The sequence below is a fragment of the Leptopilina boulardi genome, unplaced genomic scaffold, assembly GCF_019393585.1.
Source record: "Leptopilina boulardi isolate dan_hultmark-lab unplaced genomic scaffold, ZJU_Lbou_2.1 LbouV2_55, whole genome shotgun sequence".
NCBI lineage: Eukaryota > Metazoa > Arthropoda > Insecta > Hymenoptera > Figitidae > Leptopilina > Leptopilina boulardi.
The window spans coordinates 537,398-556,679 of record NW_026138000.1 but is presented as its reverse complement, the minus strand read 5'-3'; the positions used below and the strand labels follow the sequence as shown (position 1 = coordinate 556,679).

Below are 19,282 nucleotides of genomic sequence, written 5' to 3'. Positions count from 1 at the left end.
ACATTCCGGGGAATCTTTCCAAGTGGGATAATTTCCTTAAAAACCGATATTTCTGCAGAATTTTTTACCGAAAAATCATTTAACAGAATTCCTTAATTGATTTCAATTTTCATTTGTCCGAAATTGCAAATGACCGAAGCAATAATCGATTTTGGCGCGATTTTTAAATTATCAACCAATCACAATTTTATGGATAATTTTTTTGATTGGTTGATAATTTAAAAATCGCGCCAAAATCGATTATTGTTTCGGTCATTTGCAATTTCGGACAAATGAAAATTCTATCAATTAAGAAATTCTGTTAAATAATTTTTCGGTTAAGTTAAAAATTCTGCAGAAAAATTGTTTTTTTATGGAAATTATTATCAAATAATAATTCGAAGAAATGAAAAAATTCGTCTGAAAGAATAAAATGAAATTCTCCCCAATAAAAATTCTTTAAAATGCCCTATTATGTTAAATGAAAATTTGAGCAAATAAAAATTCGAATAAATAAAAATTCTGTAAAGTGAATTTTCGGTTATATAATTAAATTCTGTAATATAGAAAAAATTGTTTTGTTGAAAATTCTGCAATATACAGGAATTTGAAGAAATAAAAAATTCGGCACAAAAATAATTATAAAAAATGAAATTCCATAGAATTGTAAATTTTAAACTAATGATTTTTAGAACATAATTATGCGTCCAAAATAATTTATCCTAAGTAGATGAATTTATTTTTTCTGCCAAAAAAAGAAAAAAAAAAAACTTGTGAAAAATTGTATTAAAATATATTTTCATTTTTATTGAAAAATTTTGTTTAATAATTTTTTTTTAAGTTGAAAACAAAATAGACAATTTATTAATAGCGAATGTTTTCAATTTGGAAAAATTTTTTTTTAACAAAATTTTTGAAGATCTATACAAAATATTTTTCAGAAGGAATTTTTTTTCTATTTAGAAGTGCTTTTTAATTTGAAAATTTTTGTTTCTTAATTTCTTTTTGTTTTTGATAAATTTGGTACCAAAAGGTATTATTAATAACAAGAAAAAAAATGCAATTAAAAAGCATAATCGTAAATAGTTTTTAAATTTGACTAATTTTCTTTGTCCCATAAAAGCCTTAGTTTTCTAATCAATTTTTTTTTTTTTTTTTTTTTAATTATAACTTATCACTTAATGTAAAATTTAAGTTGATATTAGTGATAAAATGAAAAAAAAATCTGTGTGTTCTATTTTCTTTTAAATAATTATTAGATTTTACTTTTTGTTTTACAATTATTATTATTTTTTTTTTTTAATTTGTTGCTTGTGTGCTGGAAATTTGGGTAAAAATAATATTTGGAAGCATTCCATGGTTTATAATAATTATATTGTAAAATTTCTATTGTTGTGTAACTTTTAATTTAATTTTTTTTTTATTTCATTCTCAAAGTGAAAAAAAGAAACATATATATATATATATATATATATTTTTAATTTTTAATCTAAATGTATTAATTATAGTTATTTTTTTGTGGCGAATTAAAATTTTTTGATAATAATAATATTTAAAAAAAAAAATTATTCATTTTTGTAAACATGAGGCTTTAAGAGATGAAAGATTATAGAGATTTTCATGAATTAAAAAAAATGAATCATTTTTTTCATTTATACAATTTCTTACCAAAATTTTTACATAATAAATTTAATTAAAAATCGTCTCGATACAAAGAAAAAAAAACATTTAACATTTTTTACATTTAAAAAAATTCCTTTTTTTTTCTTTTAAAAATTAATTCTTTTACTTTAAGAAAAATCAAAAATTAATTTTCTAAAAAAAAAATTTAATGTTATTGAAAAATTTTTTAGTTTTTCTTATAAAAAAAAAAAAAATTTCCTCGATTTTCATTTTATTAATAAAAATAAAATTTTGTAAAATTATAAAATTATTTGAAAAATTAATATATCATTTTGTGACGTTTCGTTATATTCCTGTTGAAATATATTATATATATATATATAAAAATATTGGCGAGGCTATCAATTCGCGCCCACGTCTTAAAAGACAGAATGATGTGAAGAAATATAACTCTGGGTCTTGTTGCCATAGAAGGGATCATCGATAGAGCGGGGCCCCAAAAAACGTAGAAAAAAAAAAAAAAAAAAAAAAAAAAAAAATGGAAAGAAAGAAAATAAAACCCCATCGTTACGGCATGTGGGAGAGTTGCGCGAACGCAAATGCAAGTAAAATTTTTGAGTTCCTCCCACTTTCATTGGGATCATGTCGCAGAATGAATGGGATGACTCGTATACGGAACCGAGACAAGGATATTGTAGGCTGTAATTTTTTCACCAACATATATATATATATGTATATAAGTCTCACAATGTTCAGGCGTTTCACTTCCAATGTCAAGGAACGGCCCTCGGTCATTTATATTTAAATTAAACGTATTCTAATTTTCATGAATGAGAATTGGCAAAAAAATTTGATTTTTTTTTCTAAATAACTTTTTTTTACATATTACTTTATTATTACTATCTTTTTTGCGTCATTAACGTAAAATACGACAAATACGTGACCTACAAGAATATACGTAATTAACGTAACGCTATTATACGTAAATTAACGTACAATACGCCAAATACGTGACCTACCAGAATATACGTAATAAACGTAAAATTACGGTATTATACGTAATTTTATGTTAAATTACGAAATTATACGTAAAATTATGGAATTAGACGTAAACTAACGTAAAACTACGGTATTATACGCAAATTAACGTAAAACTACGGTATTATACGAAAATTAACGTAAAACTATAGAATTACACTTTAATTAACTTAAAATACGTGACCAACAAGAATATACGTAATAAACGTAAAATTACGGTATTATACGTAAATTTATGTTAAATTACGAAATTATACGTAAAATTACGGTTTTGTACGTAAATTTACGTTAAATTACGAAATTATACGTAAAATTATGGAATTATACGTAAACTAACGTAAAACTACGGTATTATACGAAAATTAACGTAAAACTACAGAATTACACTATATTAACGTAAAACTACGGTATTATACGCAAATTAACGTAAAACTACGGTATTATACGCAAATTCATCTACAACTTCTGTATTATACGCAAATTAACGTAAAACTAAAGTATTACACGTTAATTAACGTAAAATACGCCAAATACCTGACCTACAAGAATTTACGTAATTAACGTAAAATTACGGTATTATACGTAATTTTATGTTAAATTACGTAATTATACGTAAAATTATGGAATTAGACGTAAACTAACGTAAAACTACGGTATTATACTACATTAGCGTAAAACTACGGTATTATACGCAAAATAACAAAACTACGGTATTATACGCAAATTGACATAAAACTACGGTATTATACGCAAATTAATCTAAAACTACAGTATTACACGTTAATTAACGTAAAATACGCCGAATACGTGACCTACAAGAATATACGTAATTAACGTAAAATTACGGTATTATACGTAAATTTATGTTAAATTACGAAATTATACGTAAACTAACGTAAAACTACGGTATTATACTACATTAGCGTAAAACTATGGTATTATACGCAAAATAAAATAAAACTACGGTATTATACGTAAAGTTACGGTATTTTAGGTAAATTAATGTAAAATTGTGGAATCATACGTAAGTTATTGTAATATTCCAAACGTTATTATCCTAAATTACAGAAAATAACGCTTCATACGGTCGGAGGTTTACCATATGATGCGTTTTTAACGTAAATTACGGGATAAAGCGAATTTAACGTAAATAACGATGTAATGCGCATCTTACGTAAATTACGGTATAATTTGTTTATTACGTAAATTATTACTTTTTACGTAGTTAACGAAAAGTACAATATTATACGAAATTAACGAAAACAAATGTTTTTTTTTACGTAAAATTTCATCTATTTTACGTAAAAATTTAATACAATTTATCTTTTTTTATAATTTTTTTTTTTTTCTGAAACAGTGATTTTTAAAAAAAAAGAAATTTTTTCTTATATTTTTCGGGTATGTTTGCTTAGTGTAAATATCTTGAGATAACATGATATAAAGTCCTAAGAATGCTATTAAAGAACAGTATATACAATGGAAAAGGGGGTGGGGGGGATGGGGGGTAGGTGGTTAAAGAGAAGATAAAGAGAGAGAATTTTATGTTAGTCGAATAATAACAACGAGAGAGAAATAATATTTTCAATCTTGTCAGTCATCGGGGAAAATTGATAACCGAAAAAATTTTTTGAAACACACAAACAAATTTTCAAATTCTCTTCACAAAATAGTTATATATAAACTCTGCAATGGATAAACTCTGCTCTCGAGACGTTTGCTTTTCGCGAATTTTTCCATTCATGGATCATGTATATATATATATATATATAAAGGCCCTACTGCCATTATGGCTATTAACTTTTCTGCGAAACTATTAATAAATCTAAAAATATAACATTCTCCAGGACAGATTGTTTATCTTTCCTACCCACCGGATATGCAATAAGTGAAATTATTATGCGTATCCATCTCAAGGGTAACATCGCTTTTCTTACCGTCACCATCCCTCTGCTGTTTTTTTTTTTTTTTTTTTTTTTTTTTTTTATTATTAATCTCTAAAATTTTTGAATAGATTTTTCAGTAAAATTTTAAAATTAAATTAGAAAAAAAGTGATGCTTAACATAATTTTTTTCTCTAATTTTAAGATAATTGACGATTCGGTTCTAATGTTATAAAGGATTTTATTATATTTCATTAACAGAATGACAATAATTTATTATTCTTAAAATTATTATACATTTTATCACTATATTTTTAAAAAAAAATATTTTTCTAACATATTAAAATTGTTCTTTTTTGAAAGAAATAATAAATATACCTACAATTTAAGTAGAAATATTAAAAAATAAATTATTGAATAATTTTATTGTTATTAATGTAAAATTCAGTTTCAGTTGATAACAATTTATTCATTGAATTAATTAATTTCACCATACGTGCCTCTATTGATGTTTCTTCATCATCGTGAAGTTTCATAAGATTAACTTCTTTATCTTCAATTGTTTTCATAATTAAAATACCTTTTTTAAATTCTATTTCACTAGGAATAACATATTGAATTGAATTTGAAAGAATATTATTAACGTCAATTATTCCAGCTTGATTATTCATTTCAAATTGATACAATAATAATCTTTCGTCTGATTTAGCTTTTGGCCAATTTTTAATTAAATGTTTTTCATTTGTATAACATGGCGTCATTCGTGCCAATTTAATGACACTACCTTCTTTTAATGTTAAAAGTCTTCTAAATATATCAATGGGAATATTTATTGCCGAATAGAGAGTTATTGAATTACTTATCATTTTCTCTTCACATTGTCTTAATGCCAATCTATATAATGAAGCAAGAAGTCGTCTATGTACATGTATATCGGATATTTTTGAAAAATCATTAATATATAAATTAATACCATAATAATCTTTAAATAATAAATTTTGATGAATTGCCGATGTTTTTTGATAAATTTCAAATAATGATTCAACATTTTGTATATTCATAGTACCATATAATTTATTAATTGTTTGTTTTGCAGATTCTAAATTTTTTTCTTGATATAATGATTTTTGAAAAAGTACATCATCAATGAAAATGTTATTTATTATTTTATAATTTTCATATTCTTGAGAAAGTTTACGACCTGCATAAATATCATATGCTAATTTATCATAAGTTGGTACTGAATTTTTAATCACACCATTATTTAAAATATATTGTTTTAATATTCTTTTCGAATCACTAAATCGATGTAGAGGTATATTTATTGATAGAAAATAAGCAGCATTCTCAATACTTTTACTTCTTTCATTTTGTATTATTTCTTCATTGCCAAGTAACATTGATTTTCTTTCTCTTAATTTTATCCAATTTTTTTTTGCAATTGGCCTTTGTATTAAATCCAATTGTAAAATACCATCTTCACTAAAATATTTAACATCAGCTACATAAAAATTAACTTCTGGAAATACAATATATTGATTTTTAAATTGAATATCAAATTCAGCTAGATCAACAAGTCCATTGTAAGAATTAAATGTCATGTGATAACGAACTTCTGTGTTTAGAGAAATTTTTGATGTTTTCGTTAAAGAATTATCTGTTGTTAAATAGGTAATATCATTGAAATAAAAATTTTTTCCTTTTAAATTTTTTAAAGTATTAATAGCAGATTGACTTGTAAATGTTGGACTAAACCATATTTCAATTGGTTGTTTATAAAAATCTTTAATTATTTGAGCACGTGATATGATTTCGACACTCTTTCGAAGATCTATCATTAATCCTCTTTGTTTGCTTAAGGCAAATAATCCCTCGTGTTTAAACTTCATTAATAATGTAGCAAGGGTATTGTGGAAATTATTTTGATTAAAGAATTTTTGGGAAATTTTTAATGTTTCAGGAATATTATCAATCGGTTTGCTTCCTCGTAAAATAATAGAAGAATCTGATACTGCAGGCAAATTTTCAGGTTTTATCTTTTTCATTGGTGTCTTATCAATTGGATTTTGATGACTTGATAATATGTTATTATAACCTCTTTTTCTATCTGCAATTGGATTAATAACAGGCTTAAATTCTCGAACAATATCATTAGTTAGCAAATTTCCTTTTACAATTTCAACTAAATTTTTAGAAATTGGTACAATTTGTACAGAAACTTTCGAAGTTGTAGGAATATTATCAGATGGCAAACTTCCTTCTGCAATAGTTTTTGTTAATTTTTCCTCCACTGGTAAATTTCCCCGTTGAGTTGGAGTTCTAGGAATATTGACACTTGGCACCCTTTCTAGTGATGTATCAGAATTAAGAGCCATCAATGGATTTTGTTGTTGATTTAAATTTCCCTCTGGTTTTGCTTCTTTTGTTGGTGTTTTGTGCCATTCAATTGTATTGTGATAAACTTGATAATTACGTGTTATTTTCACATCTGTGTCTAAATTAAGATAGGGCATAATTTTTCGAAGAAGATCGTTTCGTGTCATTTCGAGTTTAACAGTAGAAATTTTACCACTCTCGGGACTAAATTGTCGATAGGAAATTTTGCCATTTTCGGTACTAAATTGTCGAGGGGAAATTTTGTTAACGTCATCTATTATTGGAACAACGGGAACTTGAAATTGATTACCTTCAATTGTTCTTAATTCTGCAATTGTTCCATATGATGATAGACATGTAGGTCCAAATGTATTCTCACCACCGGGATAATAGAATCTAACGACTTGATAATTATTTTCTTCGTGTAGAATTTTTGGTAAGAGTCCTTTATAGGTTGGGAATTTTGTATTTTCCAGACTTTTTACAATGGATTCTAGTGATTGAAAACTTTTAATTATAGAAGGATTTAGAAAGATTTTAGAAGCAAAACGATATGAATTCGAAATAGTTCGGATACCAAATCTGCTAAGCTGGAAGGTGAGTTCAAATCCAGGATCTATGGTTCGTAGAGTTGCAACTGATAGGTCTTTTAAGAAGCTTTTGGTTAGAATTTCTTCTGCTACAGTTCTGGCAGCTATTTTTGAAATTTGCATTAGGGTTTTCACTCCAGTTTTTGCAAACGAAGGAATAATTAAATATTTTTTGCTTAGTGATGATACTAAGGTCTCGGTTAATTTTTCTCCGTATTTTGCCGTTACACCTGCAATTGGTATCAGACTCAAAACATCGAACATACAACTGATCGTAGCTCCTCTTTCATCGTTTTCTTTTATACTTTCAATACAACTGTAAAATGGTATAAGTGATTTTGCAAAATGAATTATATGCTCGCCTGCAGTTTCATTTCTATAGTTCTCTATGAGATTTTTAACAAACTCTTTTGTCTTTATGTCGGCAAACCTTTTAATAAAAACTTTGTAATCTTCATTAGCCTTTTTCAGAATTGTAGAATATTCACCATTATCTATTGGAAACGATGTTAAATTAGTAATAGCTTGAGAAAAATTTTGTTCATTTCCACTATTTACAAGTAGAGTCATTCCAGTTTTCTCCTGTTTAATTGCATAAAATTCTTTTTTATTATTTTCTTCTATTTGAAAAAGAACATATATATCATTGTTTAATTTTTGTTTTATATTCGGACAATTGTAAAATCTAATAGGATTGTAAAGTACCGATGCAGATATAATAGTTACATTTGAATTTATTTTTTCGACTAAATTATTGTCTACTAAGAAATTACTAATTAAATTCACTTCAATTTGATTGTATATTTTTTTTACATTTTTAAATTGTCCTTCATAGACATTTTCCAAAATGGGAAGATTGTCTCTTTTGCATTTAAAATAAAATATTCGTTTTGCAATCCATTGGCACGTTTTATACAGTGCAACAAAAAATTTTGAAACATCATCATAATTAGAATAATTACAATATTTCCAAAGTATATTTGTTGCAATGAATGTTCGAGTTTTTAGTTCAGATATTTCTTTTTCAAGTTTGTAATGAAGATTATTGGCAAATATTTCTTCGGTTAATTGATGCATTTTAGAATTAATGTGTAAAAATAATGTTTCATAAGCTTTTATCCAAAATTCATTAGTTTGAAAATTTTTATTTTCTCTAAATATTTCCTTTTCGTTATAGGCATAGAAAAATAGTGCCGATGTTGAGTAAAATGTTAAAATCATTTCATATGTTTCATTTGTGTAATTTTCCTGTAAATCTAACTCACGAGCAATTAAAATATAATCGTGATACGAAATATTTAATGTTTCTCTTGATACAGAGCGACTAATTTTTAAACCAACCATTGCGTATATATAATCCACGTCCATTATACTTGTGTCTTTTTCTGGTTCAGGGAAAATTGACCAAATATTATTTTGGAAAATTTTTTCAATTGCTAACGAACTAATTTTGTAATTATCATTTTTAGGTGAACAATAATCTTTGGTTGTATAATTTCGTGACAAATGTTGAAATACATTTTTCTTAAGCGCTGAATAAGTTATATCATCCGCTGTGTTAATTATTTTTGCCAAATATCCATTTATGTTTCCATAGTGTGAAAATAGAGCCGTGCTAATGATGTACTGATATGTTTCTTCAACGTATTTTTTGTCAAGTGTTTCATTTTCACCACCACCATAGAGATCACTTCCTTTTAATACTTTTTTTAGAAGCTGAAGTTTTGCCTCGTTTTCATTTTGAGAATTATTTAGATATTGAAAATAAGTATTTAGTATAGGGACAGTTTGATTTCGCTGGTCTAATGTAATTAAATTTTGGTTGTAAAAAAAAATACCGAAACTGTTAATGTAGTGACAAACAGATAGAAATTGAAAATTTGATGTATGTTGAGCTGAAATTGTTAGTTTCTCCATTTTATTAAATGACACTCTGGTGTCTAGTTTTTTTTTTTTATTATATCTTCAGAAACTCGGCACTTTTTTAAACTTTAGATGCTTAATTATCAGATCTGAAAAATAGTAAAATTTATATTTTACTTCTATATATAGAAATTATAATAAACTTAAGAAAGTTAGAAAAAATTTGAAATAACCCACTTGGAAAGATTCCCCGGAAAGTGCCTCCTAGAGGTTCTATCAGAATTCCGCCGGAACTGCCAACGTAATTCCGTTAAAATTCCATTGGAGTTCTAAAGAATTTCCGAAGAAATTCCAACGGAATTAAGACTCTAAAAATTTTGAAAAAAATTAATCGGAACTCCGTAGGAATCCCATCAGAATCCCATCAGAAATTCTTTGGAACTCCTATGGAATTCCGACGGAATTATCATAGAACCTCCAGGGGGTACTTTCCGGGGAATCTTTCCAAGTGGGAATCTAATTATACATTTTTAAAACATAAATTAGAAATAATTTTTAAATAATTAATAATTAATAATAATTTTAATAAATTCATTAACTAATTAATACGTATAGAACTTTAAATGTATTATATTTGCAGTAAAACATAAAAAAACCGTAATTTTCTATTATAATTAAATTCAATTGAATGTGAACTAATTCTTACCTTATTTCATGGTTCTATTTCAAGTTTGACAGAAAAAATTTGTTTGAAAATGTAATTTGTATATAAATTTAAACCTTTTTTTTCTTTTTATTTTTAGCATTTTGTGACTAGTTACATAGAATTAGAAAAAAAATTATTTGATAATAAATAATTAGACATCTTTCTAAACAACAGTTTCATTTTTATTTGTATGTTCAATTGTTCAATTAACATTTTTTCATAGAACTTTATCAATAAATAAATATATAATTAAAATGTATTTCTACACGTGTAGCAAAAGTTAGTTTCAAAAATTTTTTTTTTTTAAATATTTGTATATAAAACAATTTCATATAATTGATATTAGAATTTTTTTCAAGTAGCAAAAGTTGACATATGCGGATACATAAATTTTCCACTTGGGTTCTTAGTATCACTTTATTTAATTAAAAGTAAATATTTCTTATGCAATATATTTATATTAATAATTATTTATTATTTTTATTATTTAATTTTTTTTATTACTATTACAAAATTTAATATTAATTACTATAATATTATATTAATTAATTAATCATTAATATTAATTACATTACATATACATAATATAAATTAAAATTAGAAAAAATAAAAATAATTGAGAGTTTAGATATTTTCGTAAAACTTTGTATTGGTTGAAAATAATTCATTTAGTTTATATACTAATTTAACGATACGTTTCTCTTTCGACAGTGTATCATCTTTTAATATTATGACCTTTAATTCTTTTCCTTCAATAGTTTTTGTAATTATTCCACTTATCTTCATTTTTAGTTCATCAGGAACATAGTATTGTACAGTTTTAAATTGATAATTAGAATCAATATATGCAATTCCAGTTGGATTTTTAAATTCCAATTGATATAATAATAATTTTTCATTAGAGGCAGTGGTTGGAGAATATTTTACAACAGCTTCTTCATTTGATTGAAATGAATAATGTGAACCAAATATCATAAATTTACCTCTTTCGAGTGTTAAAATTTTGTTATAAACTTCCTCAGGAAGATTTTTCGCACTATAAAGAATATTTGGAAAATTAATAATTTTATCTTCACATTGTCTTAGTGCCAGACGATTTAATGATGCTATAATTCTTCTTTGTGTATGAATATCAAATAATAAATTATTAGAGAAATATGAATCGAGAAAATAGAAATCTTCAAATCGCATACTTTGACGAATTATTGGTGTATTGTGATAAACTACAAATACAGATTCCACATCCAGCATTGACATTCCACCATAAATTTTGTCAATTGTTTCCTCTGCAGATACTAAATTGTTTACTTGGTGTAATGATTCTTGAAAAAGTACATCATCAATAAAAATGTTATTTTTTATTTTATATTCGTTATATTTTTCCGGAAGTGTACCACCTGCATAAATATCTTGTGCCAACATATCGTAAGTAGGTACTGTATTTGAAAACACATCGGTATTTAAAATGTATTTTTTTAACATTTTTTTCGCATCACTAAATCTATGTAGAGGAGTATTTAATGATATAAAATAAGCAGCATCCTCAATACTTGTACTTCTTTTATTTTTTATTTTTTCTTCATTTTGCAGTAACATTACTTCCTGATTTCTTAATTTTAGCCATTTTTCTTTTGTCATTGGTTTTTGTAGTAGATCCAATTGTAAAATAGATTTTCCATTAATGTAGTGAGTATTCTCTACAGTGAATTCAATTTCTGGAAATACAATATATTGATTTGTGAAACTATTGTGAAATGCAGCAAGATCAACAAATCCATATTGAGAATTAATTTTTATATGATACCGAATTTCTGTTTTTAATGCAATTGTTGACGATTTCTTAGGAACGATGTTTAGATTTACAATCGGTGGAATGTCTGTTAAAAATGTGAGATCATTAAAATAAAATGTTTTTCCTTTTAAATTCTCTAAATCCTTAACATGAGACAGTCTACTTATTGTTTTGGTAAACCATAAATCCGTTGGTAATTTAATTGAATTGTATTGGAAACTAGCTATCATTTCGAGAATTCTTCGACATGATGACAAGGCTAATTTATCTTCTAGTTTTAAAAAAACTCCTTGCTGTTGGATTTTTTTTAATATCATTGCAAATAAGTTATTAGATTCTGTAAAAATTTTACTGCTGCTGCTACTACTGACCAAATGAGATGATGATTCTTCAGAAGCTCTAGGAATATTATTAGTTGGTTTTGCACTAAGTTGAACAGATCCCTTTGACGTACCAGGAATATCATCACTTGGTAAACCTCCTTTAACTGTAAGTTTAGATTCTTTCAAAGTTCCAGGAATATTGTTATTTGTTATACTTTCTCCTAAAGTAGAAGTATCGGAATTAACTCCTAATGCCAAATTTTGTTCTTCTGCATTCAAATTTTCATTTGGATTAGGTTCCTCCTTCTCTGCCGGCGTCTTATTCCATTCAATTGTATTGTGATAAACTTGATAATTACGTGTTATTTTCATATCTGTATTAAGGTAGGACATAATTTTTCGAAGAAGGTCGTTTCGTGTCATTTCGAGTTTAACAGCAGAAATTTTACCACTCTCGGGACTAAATTGTCGATAAGAAATTTTGCCACCTTCGTGAATAAATTGTTGATGGGAAATTTTGCCACCCTCGGGACTAATTTGTTGATGAGAAATTATGTTGACGTCATCTATTATTGGGACAACGGGTACTTGAAATGGATTGCCTTCAATTGTTCTTAATTCTGCGGTTGTTCCAAATGATGATAGACATGTAGGTCCAAATGTGTTCACACCACCGGGGTAATAGAATCTAACGACTTGATAATTATTTTCCTCGTGTAGAATTTTTGGTAAGAGTCCTTTATAGGTTGGGAGTTTTATATTTTCCAGACTTTTTACAATGGATTCTAGTGATTGGAAACTTTTAATTATAGAAGGATTTAGAAAGATTTTAGAAGCAAAACGATATGAATTGGAAATAGTTTGGATACCAAATCTGCTAAGCTGGAAGGTGAGTTCAAATCCAGGATCTATGGTTCGTAGAGTTGCAACTGATAGGTCTCTTAAAAAGCCTTTGTTTAGAATTTCTTCTGCTACAGTTCTGGCAGCTATTTTTGAAATTTGCATTAGGGTTTTCACTCCAGTTTTTGCAAACGAAGGAATAATTAAATATTTTTTGCTTAGTGATGATACTAAGGTCTCGGTTAATTTTTCTCCGTATTTTGCCGTTACACCTGCAATTGGTATCAGACTTAAGACATCCAACATACAACTGATCGTAGCTCCTCTCTCATCGTTTGCTTTTATACTTTCAATACAACTGTAAAATGGTATAAGTGATTTTGCAAAATGAATTATATGCTCGCCTGCAGTTTCATTTCTATAGTTCTCTATGATACTTGTAACAAACTCTGTTGTCTTTATGTCGGCAAGCCTTTTAATAAAAACTTTGTAGTCTTCATTAGCCTTTTTCAGAATCGTGGAATATTCACCATTATCTATTGGAAACGATGTTAAATTAGTAATAGCTTTAGAAAAATTTTGTTTATTTCCACTATTTACAAGTAGAGTCATTCCAGTTTTTTCATGTTTAATCGCATAATATTCTTTTTTATTATTCTCTTCTACTTGAAAAAGAACATATATATCATTGTTTAACTTTTGTTTTATATTCGGACAATTGTAACATCTATAAGGTTTGTAAAGAACCGATGCAGATATAATAGTTACATTTGAATTTATTTTTTCAACTAAATTATTGTCTACTAAGAAATTACTAATTAAATTCACTTCAATTTGATTGTATATTTTTTTTACATTTTTAAATTGTGCTTCATAGACATTTTCCAAAATGGGAAGATCGTTTCTTTTACATTTAAAAAAAACTATTGGTTTTGTAATCCAATTGAACGTTTTATACAGTGCCACGAAAAAATTAGGAACATCTTCATAATTAGAATACTTACAATATTTCCAAAGTATTTTTGTTGCAATGAATGTCCGAGTTTTTAGTTCAGATATTTCTTTTTCAAGTTTGTAATGAAGATTATTGTTAAATATTTCTTCGGTTAATTTATGCATTTTAGAATTAATGTGTAAAAATAATGTTTCATAAGCTTTCATCCAAAATTCATTAGTTTGAAAATTTTCATTTTCTCTAAATATTTCCTTTTCATTATAGGCATAGAAAAATAGTGCCGATGTTGAGTAAAATGTTAAAATCATTTCATATATTTCATTTGTGTAATTTTCCTGTAAATCTAACTCACGGGAAATTAAAATATAATCGTGATACGAAATATTTAATGTTTCTCTTGATACAGAGCGACTAATTTTTAAACCAACCATTGCGTATATATAATCCACGTCCATTATACTTGTGTCTTTTTCTGGTTCGGGAAAAATTGACCAAATATTATTTTGGAAAATTTTTTTAATTGCTAACGAACTAATTTTGTAATTATCATTTTTAGGTGAACAATAATCTTTGGTTGTGTAATTTCGTGACAAATGTTGAAATACATTTTTCTTAAGCGCTGAATAAGTTATATCATTCGCTGTGTTAATTATTTTTGCCAAATATCCATTTATGTTTCCATAGTGTGAAAATAGAGCCGTGCTTATGATGTACTGATATGTTTCTTCAACGTATTTTTTGTCAAGTGTTTCATTTTCACCACCACCATAGAGATCACTTCCTTTTAGTACTTTTTTTAGAAGCTGAAGTTTTGTCTCGTATTCATTTTGGGAATTATTTAGATATTGAAAATATGTATTTAGCACATGAATAGTTTGATTTCGTTGGTCCAGTTTAATTAAATCTTTGTTGTAGAAGAAAATACCAAATGTCGTAATGTAGTGACAAACGGATAGAAATTGAAAATTTAAGGAATGTTGAGTAAAAACTGATGTTTCGTTCATTTTTAATAGAAAATTTTTAAATAATTTTCTTTGCCTTTTTTACTTTCACTATTGTATCCCTAGTGTACTTTTTGATATTTCGTCAGTGAATCTGAAAAAATTGTATTGTCCTTTTATTTAATTTCTAATAATTTTTCTAGCATCAGTATTTAAAAATCGTTCCATAAACAGTGGAGATAAATGGTATTTCAATAGTCAAAAATTTAGGGGCGGTATAGATTCTACACAAATAAACCCTACACGAGAAAATTGCGCACCGATAATTTTACAAAAAAAAAAATCCTACACTTGGACAAAATAAAATTAATTAACAATTTTTTACTTTACACAATTAAATCAAACATAATTTTATTCTACACATTCAATTGCACACAGGAAAACCCTACACTATTAACTCTGCACAAGAAGATTCTGCACCTTAATAATAACCAGAATCAAATTCTGAAATAAAAAATTTATTTTTAATAATCCTACACGATAAATTACACATAAAATAATTCTACACCACTAATTTTGCAAGTAAAATTCTACAGTTAAATGCTAGACCTTTTAATCAATAAATTTTTAAATTCTACACAGTAAAGTTCTAAATGAAAAACTCTCCACGGTTAATTAAAATTATAAATTACAGTTGACAGCTGTTAAATAAACTGTCAAGTTTGCTGAAAAGAGATCTTTTCGTTCTAAAATGAAAGTAAAAACATTTTCAGATCCGCTGGTATAGAATTTAAGGTAAAATTGATAATTTTTTTAATTCATATTATATTTTGACAGCTGTCAAATCAAGTGTCAAGTTTTATAAAAAGTTCTTTGTTTTAAAAAAAATTTCAATAAAAGGGTTTGCGGTGTTATTGGTGACAAATTTGATGTTAAGTTGTCAATAAGTTAACAGTTAATATGACAACTGTCAATTTGTCATCAACTATGTGATTAGCGATCATTAAAAGTTTTAGTTAGTTGCTTAATATCTATTATTAGTTTTGCAATTTTTATTACGCCTTTTACCCACTTGGAAAGATTCCTCGGAAAGTGCCCCCTGGAGATTCAATGAGAATTTCATCGGAAATTCAAACAGAATTCCGATTATATTCTCATAGAATTCCGATGGAATTCCGATTAATTATTTTTGCTTCCTCGTGGAGGAAGCTTTGTAGTCCTTTCGTTTATAAAACTTTTCAAAGTTTTTTGTTTAGAAGATAACTTTAACAGGTTTTAATGAATTTAGATAAAATTTGGTAGGCTTATTTATCATATTAATATCTCAAATCTGACCAAAGGATTTTAAAAAATACCCAAAAAAAAAATTTCATCGTCTTTTTTTCAAAAATTTTTTTTTAATCGAAAAAATTTTTAAATAGAAAAATTTAAGGTTATATATAATAAAATTTGTATTCCTTACGTCAAGACAAATCGATCGATATATATATAAAGTATACATTTGAGGTAAATTTAAAGAATTAATGAAAGTTAAAAAATCAAAAATTCACATTTTGGCAATAAAATTTTACTTTCTCCACGAGGAAGCAAATTTTTTTGCTGATCGTAAAGAGGAAGCAAAATGTTCATGTAATGAACATCTGAATTTTCAACTTGTTTAATTTGTAGAGTCCTACATTAAGAAAATTATTATTATTATAAAATAAATAATTATAATTATTATAAAAAACGATTATTTGCTGAAATGTGTTTTATTAAAAAAGAAGGAAAAAATAGCTTAAATAAAATGACAGACTTGGAAAATTTTGATAAGTCGTATGAAAAAATTTTGAATTTTATTTCTAACAATTTAAAATGAAAAATTGCTCATTTTCGTTATTCTCTATTTCTTATACATTTGTTTTTGTTTTTATTTTCGTTTTGTTCAATTGATAATTTATTGTAAAGAGTCGATAGTGTTTGGAGATCAGTTTGAAAGTTGACGTTGGGAACAGAACACATAATATTTTATTTTATTTATTATTTATTTCATTTTATATTGTTTATTTATAGATTGTGTGATTTATTTATTTATTTATCATATGTTTTGTTTATAATGTGTCTGTTCAGTTATTAAATTTTTTTTAAAAAATGGATTGATTGGTATGTAATCTTTTATTTTAATTTTCAAATTTTTAATTTATTCTTTATTAATTTATTCTTAATATAATTTTTAATTTATTCTTTATATAATTTTTAATTTATAGTGAATTTGATTATTCAATTTTAGATTTGAACTCCAAACTCTATGTTTCTCTCCAACGTTAGGGTGGTTTTGTTTTTATTAATTTGACACCGCAATTGACCATTATTTCTATGACTTGACATATATGTTTCTTATTTGGTAAGATTATTTTAAATTGTTTGTATTTAATTTATTACTTATTACTGTTATTTTATTTATTTTTTATTTTTTACTATCTATTGTATTTTTTTTTATTAATTATTGACTGTATTTATTTTGATGTTTCACTGTATTTAATTTAATTATTTTTTTATTTTTTTGTATTTATTTATTTGACAATTTATTGTAATTTTGATAGACTCCCTGAAGAGGAAATCATTTAGATTTCGAAACGTTGGAGTAAACTTTTATTAAAACAACAATGGTCCGAATGTTATCGTTTTTATTCATACGAAACCTTCTAATTAATATATTTCTCGGACGTTAAACTATTTAAATATTATAAAATAGAATTTTTATCATAGAAACTTTACTAAAAAATTTTATTTTTTATGAAATATTTATCAGCACAGCTAGAAATCGATTAATCGAAATTAAATCGATCTGTCAAGTTTAATAACATTGTTTGAATTCGATTTATGTTTTTCTTTTACGAATTTTTTAATACATATTCCATTTTTTTAACGATGTCAAGTAAATATTTAATTAAAAATATATTTTTTTTTAGAAAGTTTCTATGATAATTCATCGGAATTCCAACGGGAATACGATTTTTTTAATCTTTTGAGCCATACACTAAGATAAAATTTTTTAGTAAAGTTTCTATGATAAAAATTCTATTTTATATATTAAAAAATTTTCTTAACGTAGGATTCTAAAAATTAAAAAGGAATTAATTTGAATTCTATCGGAATCCCATCGGGATTTTATCGGAAATTCTTTGGAATTTTATCGGAATTCCGTCGGAATCCCATCGGAAATTCTTTGGAACTTCGATGAAATTCCGTTGAAAGTTCCGATGGAATTCTGATGGAATCTCCAGGGGGCACTTTCCGGGGAATCTTTTCAAGTGGGTATCCCCACTCTACTCTCAGTATTTCTCATTCCTCCACTGGCCAAACCACCAGTGGAGAAATGTAGTACATTCCTCCACTGGTGACTAGTGTACAATAGCACAATTCCACCGAAGGCGTTGGACAAAGTATATTGTTTATTTATTAACCTATAAAAATGAGTTGCCATATTAACTATGTGGAATCTAAAAAATTCTAATTAATCGTGGAGAGTTTTTCATTTAGAACTTTACTGTGTAGAATTTAAAAATTTATTGATTAAAAGTTCTAGCATTTAACTGTAGAATTTTATTTGAGTCGCCGGAAAGTAAAACCACACATAAAATTCTGACGGCCATGTTAATTCAATGGGAGTCAGAATTTTATGTGTGGTTTTACTTTCCGGCGACTCATTTACAAAATTAGTGGTGTAGAATTATTTTATGTGCAATTTATCGTGTAGGATCATTAAAAATAAATTTTTTATTTCAGAATTTTATTCTGGTTATTATTAAGGTTCAGAATACCGCCCCGAAAATTTATTTATAATTATTTTATATCTGAAATTGAAGTTAATATTTCCAAACGAAAGGAAAATTTTAGAAGTAATTAAATCACAAATCCAAAGTGTGTTTATGTTTCTTTATTTATGATTATAATTCTTAACCCATTAAATTTGGCAAAGATTTGATGTATAAAATCTTTGTCATCTGCAGTTAAAGGGTTAACATTAAAAGTAAATTCTATTGTATTCAGATTAATAAATTTTTAAACTAAAAAATTTTAATTTTTAAAAATCGTTTAGTTTATGGTATAAGAAGTGTTGCAAATTAAATTTTAAGACGTAAAATGTAACTGTAGGTAGTATTTAAAAATTTTACTTACAGCGACCAATTACTTCTGACTTGAAATAATTAATTAAATACTGTTTCCAAGGAGCAATGAATATAAATATTTAGTTTGTAAAATGAAAGTTACATTTATGCTTAAATGACTATTTGACTTTATCAAACAAAATTTTATATTCCGAGTTGCTATACATAAATGCGATAATTTTTTATTCTTTAAATAATCGAAAAATTTTTGTCTTTTACAAATTT

General features: G+C 25.9%; 3 protein-coding genes across 4 annotated transcripts in view; 1 reads left to right on the top strand and 2 right to left on the bottom strand.

The window, feature by feature from the left end:
- Window positions 1–19,282, top strand: part of LOC127290076 (dorsal-ventral patterning protein Sog) — a 171,356-nt gene that overhangs the window by 14,178 nt on the left and 137,896 nt on the right. The window lies entirely within an intron of this gene.
- LOC127290071 (uncharacterized) lies at window positions 4,620–10,166 on the bottom strand. Of its 2 annotated transcripts, none has more exons than XM_051318457.1 (2): window positions 10,056–10,166; window positions 4,620–9,498 (listed from the first exon to the last, which is right to left on the bottom strand). In XM_051318457.1, the coding sequence occupies exon 2, from the start codon at window positions 9,401–9,403 to the stop codon at window positions 4,931–4,933; it is 4,473 nt and encodes a 1,490-aa protein (XP_051174414.1). In that variant the 5' UTR covers window positions 9,404–9,498; window positions 10,056–10,166; the 3' UTR covers window positions 4,620–4,930. The 2 variants fall into 2 exon arrangements, with proteins under 2 accessions (XP_051174414.1, XP_051174415.1); XM_051318458.1 differs by lacking the exon at window positions 10,056–10,166 and adding an exon at window positions 9,587–9,719.
- Window positions 10,327–19,174, bottom strand: LOC127290073 (uncharacterized). The gene is made up of 2 exons (XM_051318461.1): window positions 19,068–19,174; window positions 10,327–15,060 (listed from the first exon to the last, which is right to left on the bottom strand). The coding sequence occupies exon 2, from the start codon at window positions 14,967–14,969 to the stop codon at window positions 10,680–10,682; it is 4,290 nt and encodes a 1,429-aa protein (XP_051174418.1). The 5' UTR covers window positions 14,970–15,060; window positions 19,068–19,174; the 3' UTR covers window positions 10,327–10,679.